Here is a 20,579-nt window from a genome sequence, read left to right as displayed (position 1 = left end):
GTGCACTTTTACACAATACCATACATAAACTAAAATGTTAAATAGCGTGCTTTTGATGAAATGGCAACTAAATTATTTCATTACAGTTGCTACATTTGAGTCGCCAATAGAGGGAAAGGAGCTCTCAATGACCGTATAAAACCAAGAGCTGTGAATTCTGCTTCAATTTCCCAACAGTTGACCAGTTTTTTTTAGTGCGAATCAGACAGAATCTAAAAAGGTTGCTGCAGCATAAGCAACATTCGCATTTCATGCTCTGAAACACCATCATTCATACAAGTCTTCGTCTTCTACATCAAAAATCATTAGTGAAATTTTTAGTGATTCAAAGGTAGCAGTTCAGTTTTCAAGCGCAAAAACTGAAACTGAAGCAATTGTTAGCAATGTTATAGTACCTTTCATAAAAGACAATGTTAAAAATAGTCTATCAAAAGTTAACTGTGTTGGGATCAGTACAGATGCTAGTAATCACAAGCATGTAGAAATGTTTCCTGTTCTGATCCAATACTTTGACATTACGCAAGGTGTTCAAGGTAATTTATTACATTTGAATGGGCATGACAATGAAACCTCCAGTACAGTGTCTGAGTGTGTGTGTAAAATAAGTTTAGACTTCAACCTTACTCACAAAGTTTGTGCTTTTGGTGGGGATAATACAAACACTAACTTTGGAAGCGTTGAAAGAAAAGGGGAAAACAATGTATTCAAGAAACTTGAAAACAAACTAAACAGGTCCATAGTAGGGATCGGTTGCCCACTTCATGTGCTCCATAATGCTATTCAAAGTGGAACTGACATACTTTCACAAGATGTGCAAAGTGGAAGAGAGTTTTCTATTTCACCAGATAGTGAAAGTTAAATGTTTTCTTACACAGGAACATAACCAGAATTTGGAGATGATGCCTCAGAAAAAGTGGGTTAAATTTTTTGAGGATTGTGTTTCTAAAGAGCAGTATTCAGAACTGCTTGCTATTGTGCAGTAATCTTTCTCCATTCCAGGGCATAATGCCAATGTAAAGAGAGTGTTTTCCCTAGTGAATGCACAATGGACAGAAGAAAGAAACAGGGTAGCTTTTACATCAGTCAATGTAATGCTCCAAATCCAATAAAACATGAAAAACAGAAACTACACAGATTTTCATAGACTGATTCAGAATCAGAGCGAGTTTCTTTCTTCTGTCCAGGGCTCAGAGAAATATAACTGGTTTAAAGCATAAAGTGAAAGATTGTAGCAGCATGATTGTGTACATGTTAATAATTTGTGTTCAGTGTTTTAATCAAAAAGTTATTTAACGTCAATTGCAATTAATTTTCTTCATCATTGACCACTCCTTTATAGACACCATTAATGCTTGGATTAATGTTCTTTGTTACTTACAACTTATTTGCTGACAGAATTTCTGTTTGAATTATGGTAATTATGAAAATTTGGCTGACGTGCAGAAAGGTGAAAGGACATTGTGGGATTTCAGGTTTCAACCACATCTTCATAATTACCCCTGTAAAGTAATGATGAAGATTCAACTGAAATGGAAACCAATGGTCACTTGCACAACATATCGGTCCGTGTTTCAACCACATCTTTATAATCACCTAATTTTGTCCTTGATTGTCGTCCTTGGATTGTGGCAACCCTAGTTTTCGACATTTCGGCGGTCAGCGATGACAGAATCGAGGCGCGCGCCCTGTAATCTTTCTCAAACGATTTTACAGAATCGATTCTGCAGAACATTTCATTTTTGATTTACTTATAGCTATATATACAGGGTATCACAAAAAGGTACGGCCAAACTTTCAGGAAACATTCCTCACACACAAAAAAAGAAAAGATGTTACGTGGACATGTGTTCGGAAACGCTTAATTTCCATGTTAGAGCTCATTTTAGTTTCGTCAGTATGTGCTGCACTTCCTCGATTCACCGCCAGTTGGCCCAACTGAAGGAAGGTAATGTTGACTTCGGTGCTTGTGTTGACATGCGACTCATTGCTCTACAGTACTAGCATCAAGCACATCAGTACGTAGCATCAACAGGTTAGTGTTCATCACGAACGTGGTTTTCCAGTCAGTGCAATGTTTACAAATGCGGAGTTGGTAGATGCCCATTTGATGTATGGATTAGCACGGGGCAATAGCCGTGGCGCGGTACGTTTGTATCGAGACAGATTTCCAGATCGAAGGTGTCCCGACAGGAAGACGTTCGAAGCAATTGATCGGCGTCTTAGGGAGCACGGAACATTCCAGCCTATGACTCGCGACTGGGGAAGACCTAGAACGACGAGGACACCTTCAATGGACGAGGCAATTCTTCGTGCAGTTGACGATAACCCTAGTGTCAGCGTCAGAGACGTTGCTGCTGTACAAGGTAACGTTGAACACGTCACTGTATGGACAGTGCTACGGGAGAACCAGCTGTTTCCGTACCAAGTACAGCGTGTGCAGGCACTATCAGCAGCTGATTGGCCTCCACAGGTACACTTCTGCGAATGGTTCATCCAACTATGTGTCAATCATCATTTCAGTGCAAATGTTCTCTTTACGGATGAGGCTTCATTCCAACGTGATAAAATTGTAAATTTTCACAAACAACATGTGTGGGCTGACGAGAATCCGCACGCAATTGTGCAATCACGTCATCAACACAGATTTTCTGTGAACGTTTGGACAGGCATTATTGATGATGTCTTGATTGGGCCCCATGTTCTTCCACCTACGCTCAATGGAGCACGTTATCATGATTTCATACGGGATACTCTACCTGTGCTGCTGGAACATGTGCCTTTACAAGTACGACACAACATGTGGTTCATGCACGATGGAGCTCGTGCACATTTCAGTCGAAGTGTTCATACGCTTCTCAACAACAGATTCGGTGACCGATGGATTGCTACAGGCGGACCAATTCCATGGCCTCCACGCTCTCCTGACCTCAACCCTCTTGACTTTCATTTATGGGGACATTTGAAAGCTCTTGTCTACGCAACCCCGGTACGAAATGTAGAGACTCTTCGTGCTCGTATTGTGGACGGCTGTGATACAATACGGCATTCTCCAGGGCTGCATCAGCGCATCAGGGATTCCATGCGACGGTGGGTGGATGCATGTATCCTCGTTAACGGAGGAAATTTTGAACATTTCCTGTAACAAAGTGTTTGAAGTCACGCTGGTACGTTCTTTTGCTGTGTGTTTCCATTCCATGATTAATGTGATTTGAAGAGAATTAATAAAATGAGCTCTAACATGGAAAGTAAACGTTTCCGGTCACATGTCCACATAACATCCTTTTTTCTTTGTTTATGAGGAATGTTTCCTGAAAGTTTGGCCGTATCTTTTTGTAACACCCTGTATATCAGATTCATGATGATGTGCCCCTCATTTCGTTAATGATCATAGTTATTGTGATATTTACGTGGAACTAAGACACTGTGCGAAATTCGGAAAAGCTTTCAATCAAAGATAGAGGTCGCTATGATTTTGCGTTTGGTGCACATTACACAATATGTTGCTGTGTATGAAATTTAGCTAACGTATTGAATTCTTCTTTAGGCTTGGGTAGAGGTATCTGTCTGTCACTGATCTCGAGGAAATTGAGCTGACATAGCACACTCATTTGCGACCGCGCCGCACCAGCGATAAAGCCAGAGTGAAATATCCACAACATACCTCATAGTTCATAAACAGTCCTAAAATTGAAGAGCTTTACCAAGGTCTGACTCAGTAAGTAGGCTGAAATCGATACATATTATTAGTAGTCATGCAGACCTGAAGACATTTGCACATAATAGACTAGAGCTACAGCAAACAAATCTTCAGAGCTGTATGATTTTACTAGCCATTTTATGTAAACGATTATTGCTTTTACAGACATTTTCTGTAATAAAATTAACCAAACACAGATCCATTAAGTTGACCTTTTCTAGCACTGGGCTGATATGTGACATGTATTAAAGAAGATTAGAGACATTTTTAAATTCTTAAAAAACCCAGTAAATAGCAATCATCATTTAGTTTGAATTTGTTATTTAACTGTCTGGTATTTCATTATTCCCTTTTTGATTTGTTTTTAAACAGATTATCTGACAGCGACTTTTTGAGAAGTCGAAACTGGTTGTGACATCGTTTACGGTACCAGAGACTGAAGAATACCATATAAGCATTTTGTTTATAAGATCTTAATTGTGTTCCCTCAGAAATATACCTGGTCAGTTATCTCGTATTATTATTATTATTATTATTATTATTATTATTATTACCATCCAACACTATGGACCCAATTTACTGAATTTTGATTTCATCGAAAATAAATTGGAAATGAGTAATCCGTATACAGATGGAAAAGGGAGTTTTGAACTTTGAAAATACAGGTTCGAAAAGTTCAGACTAGACTCTGGCTACTGTACCCATCAGCAGCAGCATCATTATTGTTTTCATTGCCACTGATGATCATCATGTGATCCTGATATTAGTCCAAAAAATAAAAAAATAAAACAACGAGGTGCATTCTATTGGGAAGCTCCCATCAGTGTATATACATTACTGGCCACACCCGATTTTAGAATGAAGTAGTTTTGCCTAGGTTGGCCGGCCAGTGTGGTCGTGCGGTTCTAGGCGCTTCAGTCTGGAACCGCGTGACCGCTACGGTCGCAGGTTCGAACCCTGCCTCGGGCATGGATGTGTGTGATGTCCTTAGGTTAGTTAGGTTTAAGTAGTTCTAAGTTCTAGGGGACTGATGACCACAGATGTTAAGTCCCATAGCGCTCAGAGCCATCTGAACCATTTTTTTTTTTTTTGCCTAGTTCAAACTGATGAGGGCCTCTACAATGTTGGCACCAAACATGCCATACTTCAAAAACGTTATTGCAGGTATAATTTCATTAAAATTTTCCATAATTTTTTGGAAAAAGTATTAAAAAAATATTTGATTTAATTTTTTTTTAGAACTGATTTCGACGTCTGCATTTAGAACTTTTTAGATGTGGGAGACATTGACCAGGATACTGAAATATATTCAAGCACTGCAGCCACAAAACATTCTGCTGGATCAGGGCAAGGCTTCGTGAAATGCAGTTGGATGAAAAACTGAACAACAAACAAAAGCAATTGTAAGAAAAACAAAGTACTCTGCAATTCTAAGTGCCACCAAAGAAAACCTTGCAAAAAATAAGTAAATAACAAAATTGCAGATAACGTGATTTCTGTGGATGGATTATGTAAGTTGGTCTAGTGATAGATGTGAAATTACTGATTAGCTAATAAATAACTTTAACGAATCGTATTGACTATTCTATTTCTATTCCTTTATTCAGTTTACTTTGAAAAGCTTATAGAAGATACAGACTAGGTGAAATTAGTTCAGAGTAGAGCCTACCAGTTTATCCTAAAGCAATTGGACCTAGGCTAAACTGTTTTATCCTATCGGTAACAGGATGCACGAGTTTGATCTAGGCGAAACTAGTTCATCCTATTATCGGGTTTGGCAAGTTGAAACGTGCCTACAACCTCTCTTTGCTGTGGTGCAAATGAGTGGCTGCCTGCGACATCAATCTCGGGCTTGGCGACGCTTCAAACAGTGAGGTGTCGGTACACATCCTGTGCTGCTTCGGATCGCATTGAAATTTCGTCGAATAGTTTTGAGCGCTCGCTCGTGGTTCCACTCAGTACACCAAAGCAATAACTGATGGCACTCTGCATCCCAAAGAGGTGCGATCACGTTCAATGCGTTTGCTGGCCCACGATGTCCTTGCAGAGGAGTTTAATCGTCTGGGGATGTCAGCAAAGGTTGTTACGAACGTCGTGGAAAGGGGTGGTTCCATTGGCCCCATTTATGCCACCCTGTGAGACCTTTCTGTGTCGATTACGAGTGGTGCTGTGTCTAATATATTTTCCTCGACCAGTCACAGGAGAAACGCGTGATTTCAACGTCGGGTGTTGCAGTTCTGGCCTGCATCGCAGTGGCGTTAAAAGAAGGGGCTAAATATGGGCAGTATGGGATGCGACGACCTTCTCATTGTGTGACACGTCCACGGTGGCATTTGGAAGAATTGTTGTGAAATTTTGTGCCGGTATGACATCATTAACCTACCTTACACGTTATATGAATTTTTGAGCTCTGGCCACTGTAAGCCAAATTTCTAACTTCTGCCTCGCAATGAGACATAATTTCAACGTTTCGACGAAGTGCTGCTTCAGTTGTGTTGCGCAGTGTATAATTTTGCGCCACTGACGTATGGCATAGCTTTTGGCATAGTTTCGCCGCTTGCAGCAAGCATTAGTTCATAGTTGACATCACCAGAGCAGCTAGTCACCCACAACATGGAAGCCTTACAGCAGTACCACACGTAGGGTGTTAACGAGTAAGAATTTCGTGATCGCTTCGTTACACTACCAACGGTAGCAGCCAAACAACCCGTAGCCGAGATTATATCTATACGCGCCCCTCCAGCTAACAGGGATACTGCAGCCGGCAGCCATGGTAACCATGCATCATTCACTCGAACCGCTGGTCAGAGCCACCACCTGCCCAGCATTTGCTGGCCAGCCACCACCAACCGCCATTCGTACACCGAGACCTAGCTATCCAGCACTGCAGCTGTCCTGGACTCCAGCATAGGCCAAGCTGCGAGGCTTCTGCCACCCGCTGCCTTCGCAGCAACCAAGTCATATCCAGCTATGTTGGACATGGTGTTGCAGAAGGCAAACCCTAGGCTGCAACAGCCTCCCAGTCCAGATGCAGCAGCGCAGTCTCGCATCACATGACCCATGTGTCGATACCTCACCACGTGTGCGCATACCTGTCTTCGGCAATGCGTTTGGCAGTTCGCCGGCCAGTGTGGCCGAGTAGTTCTAAGCGCTTCAGGCTGGAACTGCGCAACCGCTATGGTCGCAAGTTCGAATCTTGCATCGGGCACGGATGTGTGTGATGTTCTTAGGTTAGTAAGGTTTAAGTAGTTCTAAGTTCTAGGGGGCTGATTGATATTAAGTCCCATAGTGCACAGAGCCATTTTTTTGGCAGTTTGTTTTTAAATAATGAGGATTGCTCAACTGTTGACGTCTGCTGTTGAATGCCTGGATGTGAGAGCAACTATGCTATCCCGACATACTGCAAAATGGGACACAATCCGTCTGGCAGTGGTCCTCCCGTGACAGAAACATAACAATATACACTACATGACAGAAAAACTGAAGGATCAAAAAGACATCGTCGGTTATCAATGTAACTTCGTAAACGTACTAACTGTCGGTGGGTATGCAAATGTTATTTGCAATTCTCTGTGCCAGGTAGGACTACCATCAGAGTTTACTACGGTTGCTTACTACACTCCTGGAAATGGAAAAAAGAACACATTGACATCGGTGTGTCAGACCCACCATACTTGCTCCGGACACTGCGAGAGGGCTGTACAAGCAATGATCACACGCACGGCACAGCGGACACACCAGGAACCGCGGTGTTGGCCGTCGAATGGCGCTAGCTGCGCAGCATTTGTGCACCGCCGCCGTCAGTGTCAGCCAGTTTGCCGTGGCATACGGAGCTCCATCGTAGTCTTTAACACTGGTAGCATGCCGCGACAGCGTGGACGTAAACCGTATGTGCAGTTGACGGACTTTGAGCGAGGGCGTATAGTGGGCATGCGGGAGGCCGGGTGGACGTAATCGCCGAATTGCTCAACACGGGGGCGTGAGGTCTCCACAGTACATCGATGTTGTCGCCAGTGGTCGGCGGAAGGTGCACGTGCCCGTCGACCTGGGACCGGACCGCAGCGACGCACGGATGCACGCCAAGACCATAGGATCCTACGCAGTGCCGTAGGGGACCGCAGCGCCACTTCCCAGCAAATTAGGGACACTGTTGCTCCTGGGGTATCGGCGAGGACCATTCGCAACCGTCTCCATGAAGCTGGGCTACGGTCCCGCACACCGTTAGGCCGTCTTCCGATCACGCCCCAACATCGTGCAGCCCGCCTCTATTGGTGTCGCGACAGGCGTGAATGGAGGGACGAATGGAGACGTGTCGTCTTCAGCGATGAGAGTCGCTTCTGCCTTGGTGCCAATGATGGTCGTATACGTGTTTGGCGCCGTGCAGGTGAGCGCCACAATCAGGACTGCATACGACCGAGGCACACAGGGCCAACACCCGGCATCATTGTGTGGGGAGCGATCTCCTACACTGGCCGTACACCTCTGGTGATCGTCGAGGGGACACTGAATAGTGCACGGTACATCCAAACCGTCATCGAACCCATCGTTCTACCATTCCTAGACCGGCAAGGGAACTTGCTGTTCCAACAGGACAATGCACGTCCGCATGTATCCCGTGCCACTCAACGTGCTCTAGAAGGTGTAAGTCAACTACCCTGGCCAGCAAGATCACCGAATCTGTCCCCCATTGAGCATGTTTGGGACTGGATGAAGCGTCGTCTCACGCGGTCTGCACGTCCAGCACGAACGCTGGTCCAACTGAGGCGCCAGGTGGAAATGGCATGGCAAGCCGTTCCACAGGACTACATCCAGCATCTCTACGATCGTCTCCATGGGACAATAGCAGCCTGCATTGCTGCGAAAGGTGGATATACACTGTACTAGTGCCAACATTGTGCATGCTCTGTTGCCTGTGTCTATGTGCCTGTGGTTCTGTCAGTGTGATCATGTGATGTATCTGACCCCAGGAATGTGTCAATAAAGTTTCCCTTTCCTGGGACAATGAATTCACGGTGTTCTTATTTCAATTTCCAGGAGTGTATTTAGATTTGTAACCAGGCCTGATAGGTTATACACATGGCATGAACAGCGTCATCTATGTAATGATCACTGTGAAGGACATGGGGATGCCATCTAATTATCGACACCTGACAGAGTTCTAAATGGGTCTCACTGTGCCTCTGTTTGATTCATTGGCGCGAGACTAGAACAGCCCGAGTTGGGAATTATCGTCCCATCCGTAGGCTGCAGTTCACATAACAACAAAACGGCTGCATTTGGATTGCTGCACTGGACGGGAAGGATAGGTTGCTGGTTAATGGCGTTGCATTGGGTTCAGCAGTCAATCGCTCTTCTGCAGTACACTGAATGACCATCGTCAGTGAGTGTGGCGGTAAATTAAGGAGAGGTCCCATTCTTCAGATATTTTGGAGAATCGTAGCAGTGTCACTCCTGGTCTAATGCTCTGGGGAGTAATCAGTTATGAATTTAGGTCACTGCTGGTGGCAACTGACCTCTGACACCAGAATGGTATGTCATAGACGTGGATCGTCCTCATGTGTTACCGCTCATATCACAGTTTCGTGGTGCCATTTTTCTGTAGGGCAATGTTCGCCCACAAGTGGCATTTGTCTCTGTAAACTGTCCGCGTGGTGGTGAGGTACTTCTGTGGACAGACATCTGTCTCTGATTGAAAATGTCTGGGCACAGTTTCGACGTTAACTCTATCGAATTTCTATTTTCCAGTGTATCAAAGACCAGTTACAACAGCTGGCGGCCAGCTTTCCTCAGGAGAGGGTGCAATGGCGTTATGACACCCTCCCCATCTGAATCATGACATGCTTCCAATCCAGATTGACTGCAACACCATACTGATAAGGAGTCTCATACGGTCGAGTTCTTCGAAGATTTGACTCTGTTCTGTATTTAGTGAAATACATACCCTCTCAATGAAATTCCATTTACTCATGGTTTTCACCCCTCCTTAGGTGCTTCACCTTTTTTTTTTTTTGTTAGGTAGCGCATTCGCTACATTTTGCAAGTTGAAAGTACAAGAGAAATAAAAATTAATTAAACACTTTCGATAAGCATGGGAGATAAAGTAATAAATTAAAATTTGTGCTACGGTCGGTACTTGAACGCAGGTATCCTGCTTACTAGGCAAGTGTGTTATCCACAACAGAAACCTGGTATTTTGGCTAACATCGCTCCAGAGTCTACCTTAGGCCAATGCCCTGTGTAATGCATATGTGCATTCCCTTCACGTGTTTAAGCCAAGTATTAGGCATATTTATGCGATCAGGAATGCTCCTAGCATCCAGGCTACATGTACATTTAACAATTAAGCGTCAGCAAGGAGCATTAGGGATGAAATCATAGGAGACAATGTTGTGCCACCTTAGTAGGGACAAGATCCGACTATTCCGGAGTAGGATCTTACAATCTGAGACAGTGTTCCGAGACAAACTTCCGTCACAGTGTCCTTGCTGGCTGAGGGGGAAAGGTGGGGTGGTCTCTCTTGTCCTTCGGGAAGTCAGGGCGAGTTAGTCGCGAGCAGAAACGCAAAACACACGGTCGAGTAACCGGGAGGCTTTGAAAGAAAGGTCGCGAGTGCATATTTCAGCTATTAATCAAGATATTAAGTGAAGTTATTAGTTATCAGAACGCCATGTGCCGTGGGCAGTGTCTATCGTTATGTAAAGTCAGAAAACTGCGTTTATGTGGAAAAGGGTCGAATATAACGGCGTAGCCCAGAGCCACCATATTGCAAATTCTGATTCCGTGACGTGTGTGACAAACCAGTTTCTGTATTAAAACAAGTATAGTACAAACGTTTTTGACAATTAAGACTCCACTTCAGTAGGATCGCCATCTACATGGAACCTGTCGACTGAGCGCTACTACAGCGCGACGAGGGACTCCGAAGCAGCAAGACACCAGGTTAGTGATACCACCCAGAGAAGTACTTCCTTCTCGCTACATTGCCACTGAGGCCGTTGTACGTGGCTAACACAAACTCCACTCCAGACTTCAGCCGATCTCGATTTTTCCCCTTCTTATATCGTCAGTACTGGAATATCAAAATAGTTCAAATGGCTCTGAGCACTATGCGACTTAACTTCTGAGGTCAGCAGTCGCCTACAACTTAGAACTACACTCCTGGAAATTGAAATAAGAACACCGTGAATTCATTGTCCCAGGAAGGGGAAACTTTATTGACACATTCCTGTGGTCAGATACATCACATGATCACACTGACAGAACCACAGGCACATAGACACAGGCAACAGAGCATGCACAATGTCGGCACTAGTACAGTGCATATCCACCTTTCGCAGTAATGCAGGCTGCTATTCTCCCATGGAGACGATCGTAGAGATGCTGGATGTAGCCCTGTGGAACGGCTTGCCATGCCATTTCCACCTGGCGCCTCAGTTGGACCAGCGTTCGTGCTGGACGTGCGGACCGCGTGAGACGACGCTTCATCCAGTCCCAAACACGCTCAATGGGGGACAGATCCGGAGATCTTGCTGGCCAGGGTAGTTGACTTACACCTTCTAGAGCAAGTTGGGTGGCACGGGATACATGCGGACGTGCATTGTCTTGTTGGAACAGCAAGTTCCCTTGCCGGTCTAGGAATGGTAGAACGATGGGTTCGATGACGGTTTGGATGTACCGTGCACTATTTAGTGTCCCCTCGACGATCACCAGAGGTGTACGGCCAGTGTAGGAGATCGCTCCCCACACCATGATGCCGGGTGTTGGCCCTGTGTGCCTCGGTCGTATGCAGTCCTGATTGTGGCGCTCACCTGCACGGCGCCAAACACGCATACGACCATCATTGGCACCAAGGCAGAAGCGACTCTAATCGCTGAAGACGACACGTCTCCATTCGTCCCTTCATTCACGCCTGTCGCGACACCACTGGAGGCGGGCTGCAAGATGTTGGGGCGTGAGCGGAAGACGGCCTAACGGTGTGCGGGACCGTAGCCCAGCTTCATGGAGACGGTTGCGAATGGTCCTCGCCGATACCCCAGGAGCAACAGTGTCCCTAATTTGCTGGGAAGTGGCGCTGCGGTCCCCTACGGCACTGCGTAGGATCCTACGGTCTTGGCGTGCATCCGTGCGTCGCTGCAGTCCGGTCCCAGGTCGACGGGCAAGTGCACCTTCCGCCGACCACTGGTGACAACATCGATGTACTGTGGAGACCTCACGCCCCACGTGTTGAGCAATTCGGCGGTACGTCCACCCGGCCTCCCGCATGCCCACTATACGCCCTCGCTCAAAGTCCGTCAACTGCACATACGGTTTACGTCCACGCTGTCGCGGCATGCTACCAGTGTTAAAGACTGCGATGGAGCTTCGTATGCCACGGCAAACCGGCTGACACTGACGGCGGCGGTGCACAAATGCTGCTCAGCTAGCGCCATTCGACGGCCAACACCAGGTGCCCGCTGTGCCGTGCGTGTGATCATTGCTTGCACAGCCCTCTCGCAGTGTCCGGAGCAAGTATGGTGGGTCTGACACACCGGTGTCAATGTGTTCTTTTTTCCATTTCCAGGAGTGTACTTAAACTAACGTAAGGCCACCACACACATCCATGCCCGAGGCAGGATTCGAACCTGCGACCGTAGCGGTTGCTCGGTTCCAGACTGTAGCGCCTAGAACCGCACGGCCACTCCGGCCTGCACTGGAATGAAAAAATGGCACAAATGGCTCTGAGCACTGTGGGACTTAACATCTATGGTCATCAGTCCCCTAGAACTTAGAACTACTTGAACCTAACTAACCTAAGGACATCACACAACACCCAGTCATCACGAGGCAGAGAAAATCCCTGACCCCGCCGGGAATCGAACCCGGGAACCCGGGCGTGGGAAGCGAGAACGCTACCGCACGACCGCACTGGAATAGCACGCCAGCTTTGTCTGTAATGGGGAGTGCCAGGGTGGTGTAAAGAATAACACATCTACCTAGTAAGGATGAGGCGCAGGTTCACATCCCAGTCTTGGCACAAATTTTAATTCATTACTTCAGCTTCTCTACTTATCGAAGATAAAGTTGAAACTCAGTGTGTCTCCATGAAAATGTAATTCTTTCAGATCAATTAAAAACGGTCCATCATTTTTAATAAACAACTTTGTGTTCTGCCTTACGGCAGGTCTTGTCATGGGGGAAGCCTCGTCACAGAGGTCCACCGCATGAGCGTCTATGGAAGTGATTCCGGTGGTGGTTCCCCGTTGCCTTCCACTGATGATGATTAAATGATAATGAGGACAAAACAACACCCAATCCCTGAGCGGAGAAAATCTCCGACCCAACCGGGAATCGAACCCCGAGCCCCTTGTCGTGACAGAGAGCCGCGCTGACCACTCAGCTATTTTTTTTTTTTTTTTGTGTCAGGGCGTGGTACACGGCGCACCAGCAGTGGGGTCTCTTCACGGCACTGCCAGTGCTTCGAGGCCCAGACCCCTCCCACCCCTTTTTTCATGTCCCCTGTTGGGCCATAGCACTAAGTGTGCAGAAATCTTAACACAAAACTCCCATTCTCCGATGTGAGAAAGACAAAGAAATCTCTTCTCTGAGTAGAAACTGAACACTGATAAAACTTAACAACCCTTCTTGAATCGCACAGATACTTTGAAAGTCGAACACGAGTAATTTTGAACAAAATGTTTTGAAGAAACTCTTCGTGTAACATAGAAGTTCCGGAAGCAGGGTAATAGTAAATAATAATAAGAACACAAGTGACTTTTATTTTTTGTTTCTGTTCGTTCTCGTTCGAGGTGTTGAAGTGGTTCCACATATTTAACCGACACCCATTTTTTTTTTCAAAAGTGGTCTTCAGCATGTTGCCGTAGTGCTCCTTGTGGTTGCGATACGTGCTGATATGTGCATATTCACACTTCATGTAAACGCGGAAATTCTATCTCGTTGTCCGACCCAAGTTTGTTCATGACATAACCTAACATATTTTCCCAGTAGCCAGCTAATGGCGTTGGTTTTTAATTTCGGAAAGTATGTCATGTCTGGTCTCAGGAGGAGCGGTGGCGTTATATATCTCGTCGAGGATCTGGTGAGAAAGGCGATTTTGTTGCCTGATCCAATTCCAGTTATTCACATTGCCGCCACAGGTGAATCTGTGGATGAGTGTATCCACCAGATTGCATTTTCCACAAAGGTGTGTCTGGTTTAAACCGATCCCGTATAGTCTCTCGTTGGTGGTGATGACATTGTTAACTGTTTTGTACCATGCGGAAATAGCGTCCGGCCGCGGTGGTCTCGCGGTTCTAGGCGCGCAATCCGGAACCGGGCGACTGCTACGGTCGCAGGTTCGAATCCTGCCTCGGGCATGGATGTGTGTGATGTCCTTAGGTTAGTTAGGTTTAAGTAGTTCTAAGTTCTAGGGGACCGATGACCACAGCAATTGAGTCCCATAGTGCGCAGAGCCATTTGAACCCTTTGAAATAGCGTCTGTAGATAGCCCGGCATAGTTGATGTTCCGCGAAACAGCTTTCCAGTCATCTACTGGGGCGGACTTTAATAACCTTTGTGGTTTTAGAGTGCTGTGGACCCAACCTTTAAAGAAAAAGGGAACATGACTTTGTCCAGCTGTCTCACCTGTCGACAGGTGCGACGTGGTTGACGGCCTCCAGAGTGGTCCAGCGCTGGATGGCCGGCTCATTCTCCGCGTCGTCATCGCCTGCCTCGCCGTCCTCGTCGCTCTCCTCGGGAATGCGCGGCATGATGTCGACGCCGCCCAGCGGCAGCAGCTTGCGCTGGTTCTGCACGGGGCTCCTGGGCAGCGACACGCCCAAGGGCAGTCCCAAAGGGCCGTCCGGCCCTCCCAGGGCCAGCGGCAGCGGCAGCGACAGCGACAGCCGGCCGTCCAGGTCTTCGTGGGTGACCGCAGTGGCCGGGTTGCGCCAGCCGCGAACGCCCAGCAGGGGGCTGCTGCCTCCGGTGCCGCAGAAGTAGTCCCTGCCAACACTCTCTATGAATGCATCGGAAACAAAAACAAATCAAATTTAATTTAAAAATAAAAACTCCCAGACAAAAAACCTCTCAAACGTTAACATAAAAAATGTGTGTTGCATAAAAAGTACTCGGTCATCATCGTCAAGAACTAAAACTGGCCAGCCGCGCTGGCCGAGTGCTTCTAGGCGCTTCCGTTCGGAACCGCGTGACTGCTACAGTCACAGGTTCGAATCCTGCCTCGGGCATGGATGTGTGCGATGTCCTCAGGTTAGTGAGGCTTAAGTAGTTCTAACTTCTAGGGGACTGATGATCTCAGATGTTAAGTCCCGTAGTGCTCCAAGCCATTTGAACCCTTTTGAACTAAAACTGACTTTGTAAACAGTTTCTCTTTCATTTACTGTCATTCCATTCACCTCAGCCCATGTGGGTGGAGGACAGGCAGTCAGCAGTACAATTCTCCTCCACTATTCAGCCAAGTAAATTTTAAAAAAAATTATAATTAAAATATACAAAGAAAATTTTGGGCGTTCTCAAGAGTAAAAATCATAGATGTACAATTAAAAAACAAACGGAAATATATGCATTTTAAAAACACGTTGCAGGAGAGTAAAATTCTTCTGATAAAAAACTGAAGCATTGCACATTCACTTAAAATCTGAAGGACGTGCATTAGAGTTATAAGTATTGCGGATGACAGAGTAAGTTCCATAGGGTTGAGGAGTGTGGGTAGAAAGGAAGGGGTCTGTGAGGTAGGAAAAACATAGAGATGAGGGGTAAGAGTTGAGGTGGATAGTGGGAAGTACAGTTGGTGAGAAAGACAGAGGCTGAGGAGTAGCGCATCATATAAGTAGGGTAGTGGTTGCAATAGGAAAGGGATGCGGATGGATGGAAATACAAATGAATCCTCATATGGAATGGGATTGGTGAGGCAGAGTTAAATTTAGCAGAAGGGATAAATACCGGAGCAGATCTCATTGTCTGGGAGGGGGAGTTGGCTGAAATTGCGTTGGGATCGAATGTGAAGTGTGTGTAGGTGCAGTCATGGAAGAATATGCTTGTGAAGGTGCAACAGCGTACCAGGGTTGACTACCATCATTTTATATCCTCAGCACGGCATCTGATTGGCTGGATTACGTCATGACGATGTGTACAGAAGTGACGCCTATAGTGCTGCGGTGGTGTAATGCTCAGCATTTCTACAGAGGTAACGCGCCCTACATCCATACATGTTGCCTGCGCTCTCTGCCTAGCGTTGCCTTCAGCGCCATCTATCCCATCTGGTGGTGAACTGCAAGAAGTATTCCTCTGTGTTTTTTCCTTGTCAAGTCCATGCTTCTATGGACTGCTAAGAGCATAGCCAATGTCTCTATTTGTTTTCACAAAGTCCAACTTCGACTGCTTCTCTGATCACTGAGTCCCAATAGTTCAACGAATGAACAAGTGTTCTCGTTTGTTCAAACAAAATCTTGTGCTTATTTAACAGGCTGTGCTCTGCCCTGTGATCCTCTATGACCTAATTCCTTTCCCCCTTCTGCCGCTATTCCTCGAACATATCCACATACTCTACACCTCCCACTGGCTTGATTCCCTCACCCCGTGGTTGCTTCGCACCTCTCCCATCCCTGCACCCTGCCTCGCCTTCACTGTTGTGTCCCCCCTACCCTCCATCTCTACACCCTTCATCTCCTTTCCCGAGGTAGCTTCAATCAACTCCCCCTCCCAATGATGCCCTCTCTCCCTCCATCTATCCCTCCTATCAACTCTGATCCTCACCCCCTCCCCTCCTTTCCTTCGTCCTTTCCCTGGGCTCCCTCTTTCCCTCCCTTCCATTCTGTTTTCTCCCCACCAAACCTCTCCCGACTTCCTTCCCCCCCCCCCTCGAGTACTTTTGTATTCCCCTCCTCTGCCTCCCCCACTCCCTGCTGCATCTGCCCAACACCCCCCCCCCCACCCCTCTTTTGGGTCCTACTGCTCCATCGGTTACTTTCTCTCCTCCCCCCTCGCTTTTCCTCTCCTTCCCCCCTTTTTTATTTTCCCATCGTCTGTCCATTTTCCCCCCACCTGCTCTTGGCTGTGGTATGTCATATTTGCCAACTTTTGAGTGCAGTGTTCTAGTGAATGTTCAGTGTTGTTCGTCTTTCCAAAGAGTTGTGAACAGAAAGCATGCTGTTGCTGGATGTGAATTTCATGTCTTTTGCGAACAGAAACCTGACTGTCGCCGTGTTTTTTTTTCTTTTGTAAATTGTCTGTCTATTATTTTACCTGCCTGTTTCATATGTATTTTATTAGCGTCACCATCCCTTTGTTCTATGTTTTAAGTTCCACGATTTTTTCGTCATGTTACCATTTAAGTATCCGATTTTATCGTTTGTTATTATTATTTATTATCTTCATCTTTTTAAAACAATGTCTGTAGGCTGAAGAGCGGCATAATGCTGCCAGCACACCCCCTTCTGGGGGAATCGAAATTCGCTAAAGGAAAAATAAAGCCACTATGAAGTTATCCAAATACCTGTATTTAAGGTGAAGTCGATACTCAACACAACAATCGACAGCTATCCTTACAGACTAGCTCACGTAGCTCTTGACACACTTGCGATAAATGTTATAAATTCCCAGCACTCGCAGGCCGAGATTATCTTTAACTGATCGATGCTTTTCTTCAATTTTTCTGAATGGCCGGGAGGCTGACCTGATTCCTTGGCTGTTTTGGACTCTGGATATCTTGCTAGTTGTTGCATTGCAGAATGGAAGCCGTACTATGTGTTAGACGTCTTGACTTACCTGTATGCCGTCGCGTCTTGGTTTTCTTAACAGCGGTGATCTAATGCCATGGGCAGAATACCCATTCCCTCTGAACACCGTCTTCTACATCTACATCTACATTTATACTCCGCAAGCCACCCAACGGTGTGTGGCGGAGGCTACTTTATGTGCCACTGTCATTACCTCCCTTTTCTGTTCCAGTCGCGTATGGTTAGAGGGAAGAACGACTGTCTGCAAGCCTCCGTGCGCGCTCGAATCTCTCTAATTTTACATTCGTGATCTCCTCGGGAGGTATAAGTAGGGGGAAGCAATATATTCGATACCTCATCCAGAAACGCACCCTCTCGAAACCTGGACAGCAAGCTACACCGCGATGCACAGCGCCTGTCTAGCAGAGTCTGCCACTTGAGTTTGCTAAACATCTCCGTAACGCTATCACGCTTACCAAATAACCCTGTGACGAAACGCGCCGCTCTTCTTTGGATCTTCTCTGTTTCCTCTGTCAACCCGACCTGGTACGGATCCCATACTGATGAGCAATACTCAAGTATAGGTCGAACGAGTGTTTTGTAAGCCACCTCCTTTGTTGATGGACTACATTTTCTAAGGACTCTCCCAATGAATCTCAATCTGGCACCCGCCTTACCAACAATTAATTTTATATGATCATTCCACTTCAAATCGTTCCGTACTCATACTCCCAGATATTTTACGGAAGTAACTGCTACCAGTGTTTGTTCAGCTATCATATAATCATACAATAAAGGATCCTTCTTTCTATGTATTCGCAATACATTACATTCGTCTACGTTAAGGGTCAGTTGCACACTCCCTGAACCAAGTGCCTATCCGCTGCAGATCTTCCTGCATTTCGCTACAATTTTCGAATGCTGCAACTTCTCTGTATACTACAGCATCATCCGCGAAAACCCGCATGGAACTTCCGACACTATCTACTAGATCATTTATATATATTGTGAAAACCAATGGCCCCATAACACTTCCCTGTGGCACGCCAGAGGTTACCTTAACGTCTGCAGACGTCTCTCCATTGAGAACAACATGCTCTGTTCTGTTTGCTAAAAACTCTTCAATCCAGCCTCACAGCTGGTCTGATATTCCGTAGGCTCATACTTTGTTTATCAGGCGACAGTGCGGAACTGTATCGAACGCCTTCCGAAAGTCAAGGAAACTAGCATCTACCTGGGAGGCTGTATCTAATATTTTCTGGGTCTCACAAACGAATAAAGCATCTTCAGATGCTTGATCTCGGAACCGAGGTGATCCACGTTCGAAATAGTTCTGGCTCTGTGTATCCGAATTTGACGCGACAAGTCAACCTAGAACTTTTTATGCATGGACTCCTTCTCGAAATATATGGTAGCCATAATATGTATTGCGACTTTAAGCTTAATATACGTAGTATTGTTCTGATACAAGCGCCGTCGCGTCGGGCTACCGCTAAGTGGATAAAACAGAAACAGATTACGTCCAGAAATGATAAAGTAAGAACTTTAAATACAAGTAAGCTGTCTCAGCAACGCAGGTAAATATCAAAGCAATAATGTCAAATCGTTGAGTCTAAGGTTTAATTAATTTATTTCGAAAAATTCGCAATATAGACACAACCGCCAAGGACGCCTGCCCCCACACCACCGCCTGTTCCGGTCGCCCCGCGCGCCACATATAGCGCACTGCATAACTAGCGCTCGCAGTTTAATGAAGCATGAGTTAGTAGTGCGCTGTCATCATACCACTGCAGAACATAGGTCTTGTAAGATAGATTAATACATCAGACTAAGTTCATACGTAATTATGTAATAATACAATCTGAAACAAATAGGTAACTCTACTCTTTAATAATGTTAGGCTAATTAATGACAGAATGGTTTTCATATTTTATATAGATAGTAATTATATATTCACTACTTATCTTGACGAGTTGGTGGAAGAGATGACGCCAAACAGAAGAGGCTTACACCTATCAATAATGAAAGTATGCTGTCCTAGAAAAGATAGCTGCTGTTAACTTCTTATTTTTCTCATTTACTTAGTGGTCCCCGACGCGACTTCGATTACATACAAACATTACTACTTACATTAAACTTAATGGAGCAATACTTTTTTTTCTTTTTAGACGTTGTTTGGCGTGAGGCATTTTCAAATTTTAAATTTAAGTCGTATTTCAAAAAAAAAAAATTGTTCAAATGGCTCTGAGCACTATGCGACTTAACATCTGTGGTCATCAGTCGCCTAGAACTTAGAACTAATTAAACCTAACTAACCTAAGGACATCACACACATCCATGCCCGAGGCAGGATTCGAACCTGCGACCGTAGCAGTCAGTCGTATTTCATGCTTTTTAAAATTCATGTTTTACTAGTACACATGGTTTCATCGACAATCTATCCCTACATTTACACACACACTTTCCAGAAAGAAACACGAAATTACGATGCGAAATCTTATTCACTTATGTGATTTACATGTTTATTTTTTAATTCAAAGATATATTCATTGAGTATGTTTTAGTAAATATTTAGCTAATTTACGTAACATAAGCATTAGTCAGTGGCGATGATTCTAAATCAAATCGCAGGAAAGAGGGCTGCCATTACGCTCTCTTGCAGTAACCAGCCTAAACTATTGGGGGAAAATAATTTGATCTAGCACTGATCTGTAAACCTCAAAACGAACAACAAAAAAGTTTGCTACAGCATACGTTTATCTTTTACAGTTGAGTCTGAATCGCTCATTTTCGGCTTTGTAGGTTCTGAAATGTGCGACCTCAAAAGACAAAAATCTTCATTGTTGTTCAATAGTAAAAGATACGCATATGTTCTCACTGCTTTTATACTGGAATACTCTTTTTCAAATTCTAAAGGTGGCAGGGGTAAAATACAGGGAGCGAAAGGCTATTTATAATTTGTACAGAAACCAGATGGCAGTAATAAGAGTCGAGAGGCATGAAAGGGAAGCAGTGGTTGGGAAAGGAGTGAGACAGGGTTGTAGCCTCTCCCCGATGTTATTCAATCTGTATATTGAGCAAGCAGTAAAGCAAACAAAAGAAAAATTTGGAGTAGGTATTAAAATTCATGGAGACGAAGTAAAAACTTTGAGGTTCGCCGATGACATTGT

General features: G+C 45.3%; 1 protein-coding gene across 6 annotated transcripts in view; it reads right to left on the bottom strand.

Moving 5' to 3' along the window:
• The window catches only part of LOC126354141 (uncharacterized), a 331,010-nt gene that overhangs the window by 63,138 nt on the left and 247,293 nt on the right, over positions 1-20,579 (bottom strand). For all 6 annotated transcript variants that reach the window (XM_050003547.1, XM_050003548.1, XM_050003545.1 and 3 more), the window contains exon 6: positions 14,318-14,677. In XM_050003547.1, coding sequence (XP_049859504.1) covers positions 14,318-14,677 — 360 coding nt within the window. The remainder of the gene's footprint in view (positions 1-14,317; positions 14,678-20,579) is intronic.

Source organism: Schistocerca gregaria, chromosome 3 (assembly GCF_023897955.1).
Source record: "Schistocerca gregaria isolate iqSchGreg1 chromosome 3, iqSchGreg1.2, whole genome shotgun sequence".
Lineage (NCBI taxonomy): Eukaryota > Metazoa > Arthropoda > Insecta > Orthoptera > Acrididae > Schistocerca > Schistocerca gregaria.
The sequence above is the reverse complement of the archived record's forward strand: the minus strand, read 5'-3'. Positions and strand labels throughout refer to the sequence as shown.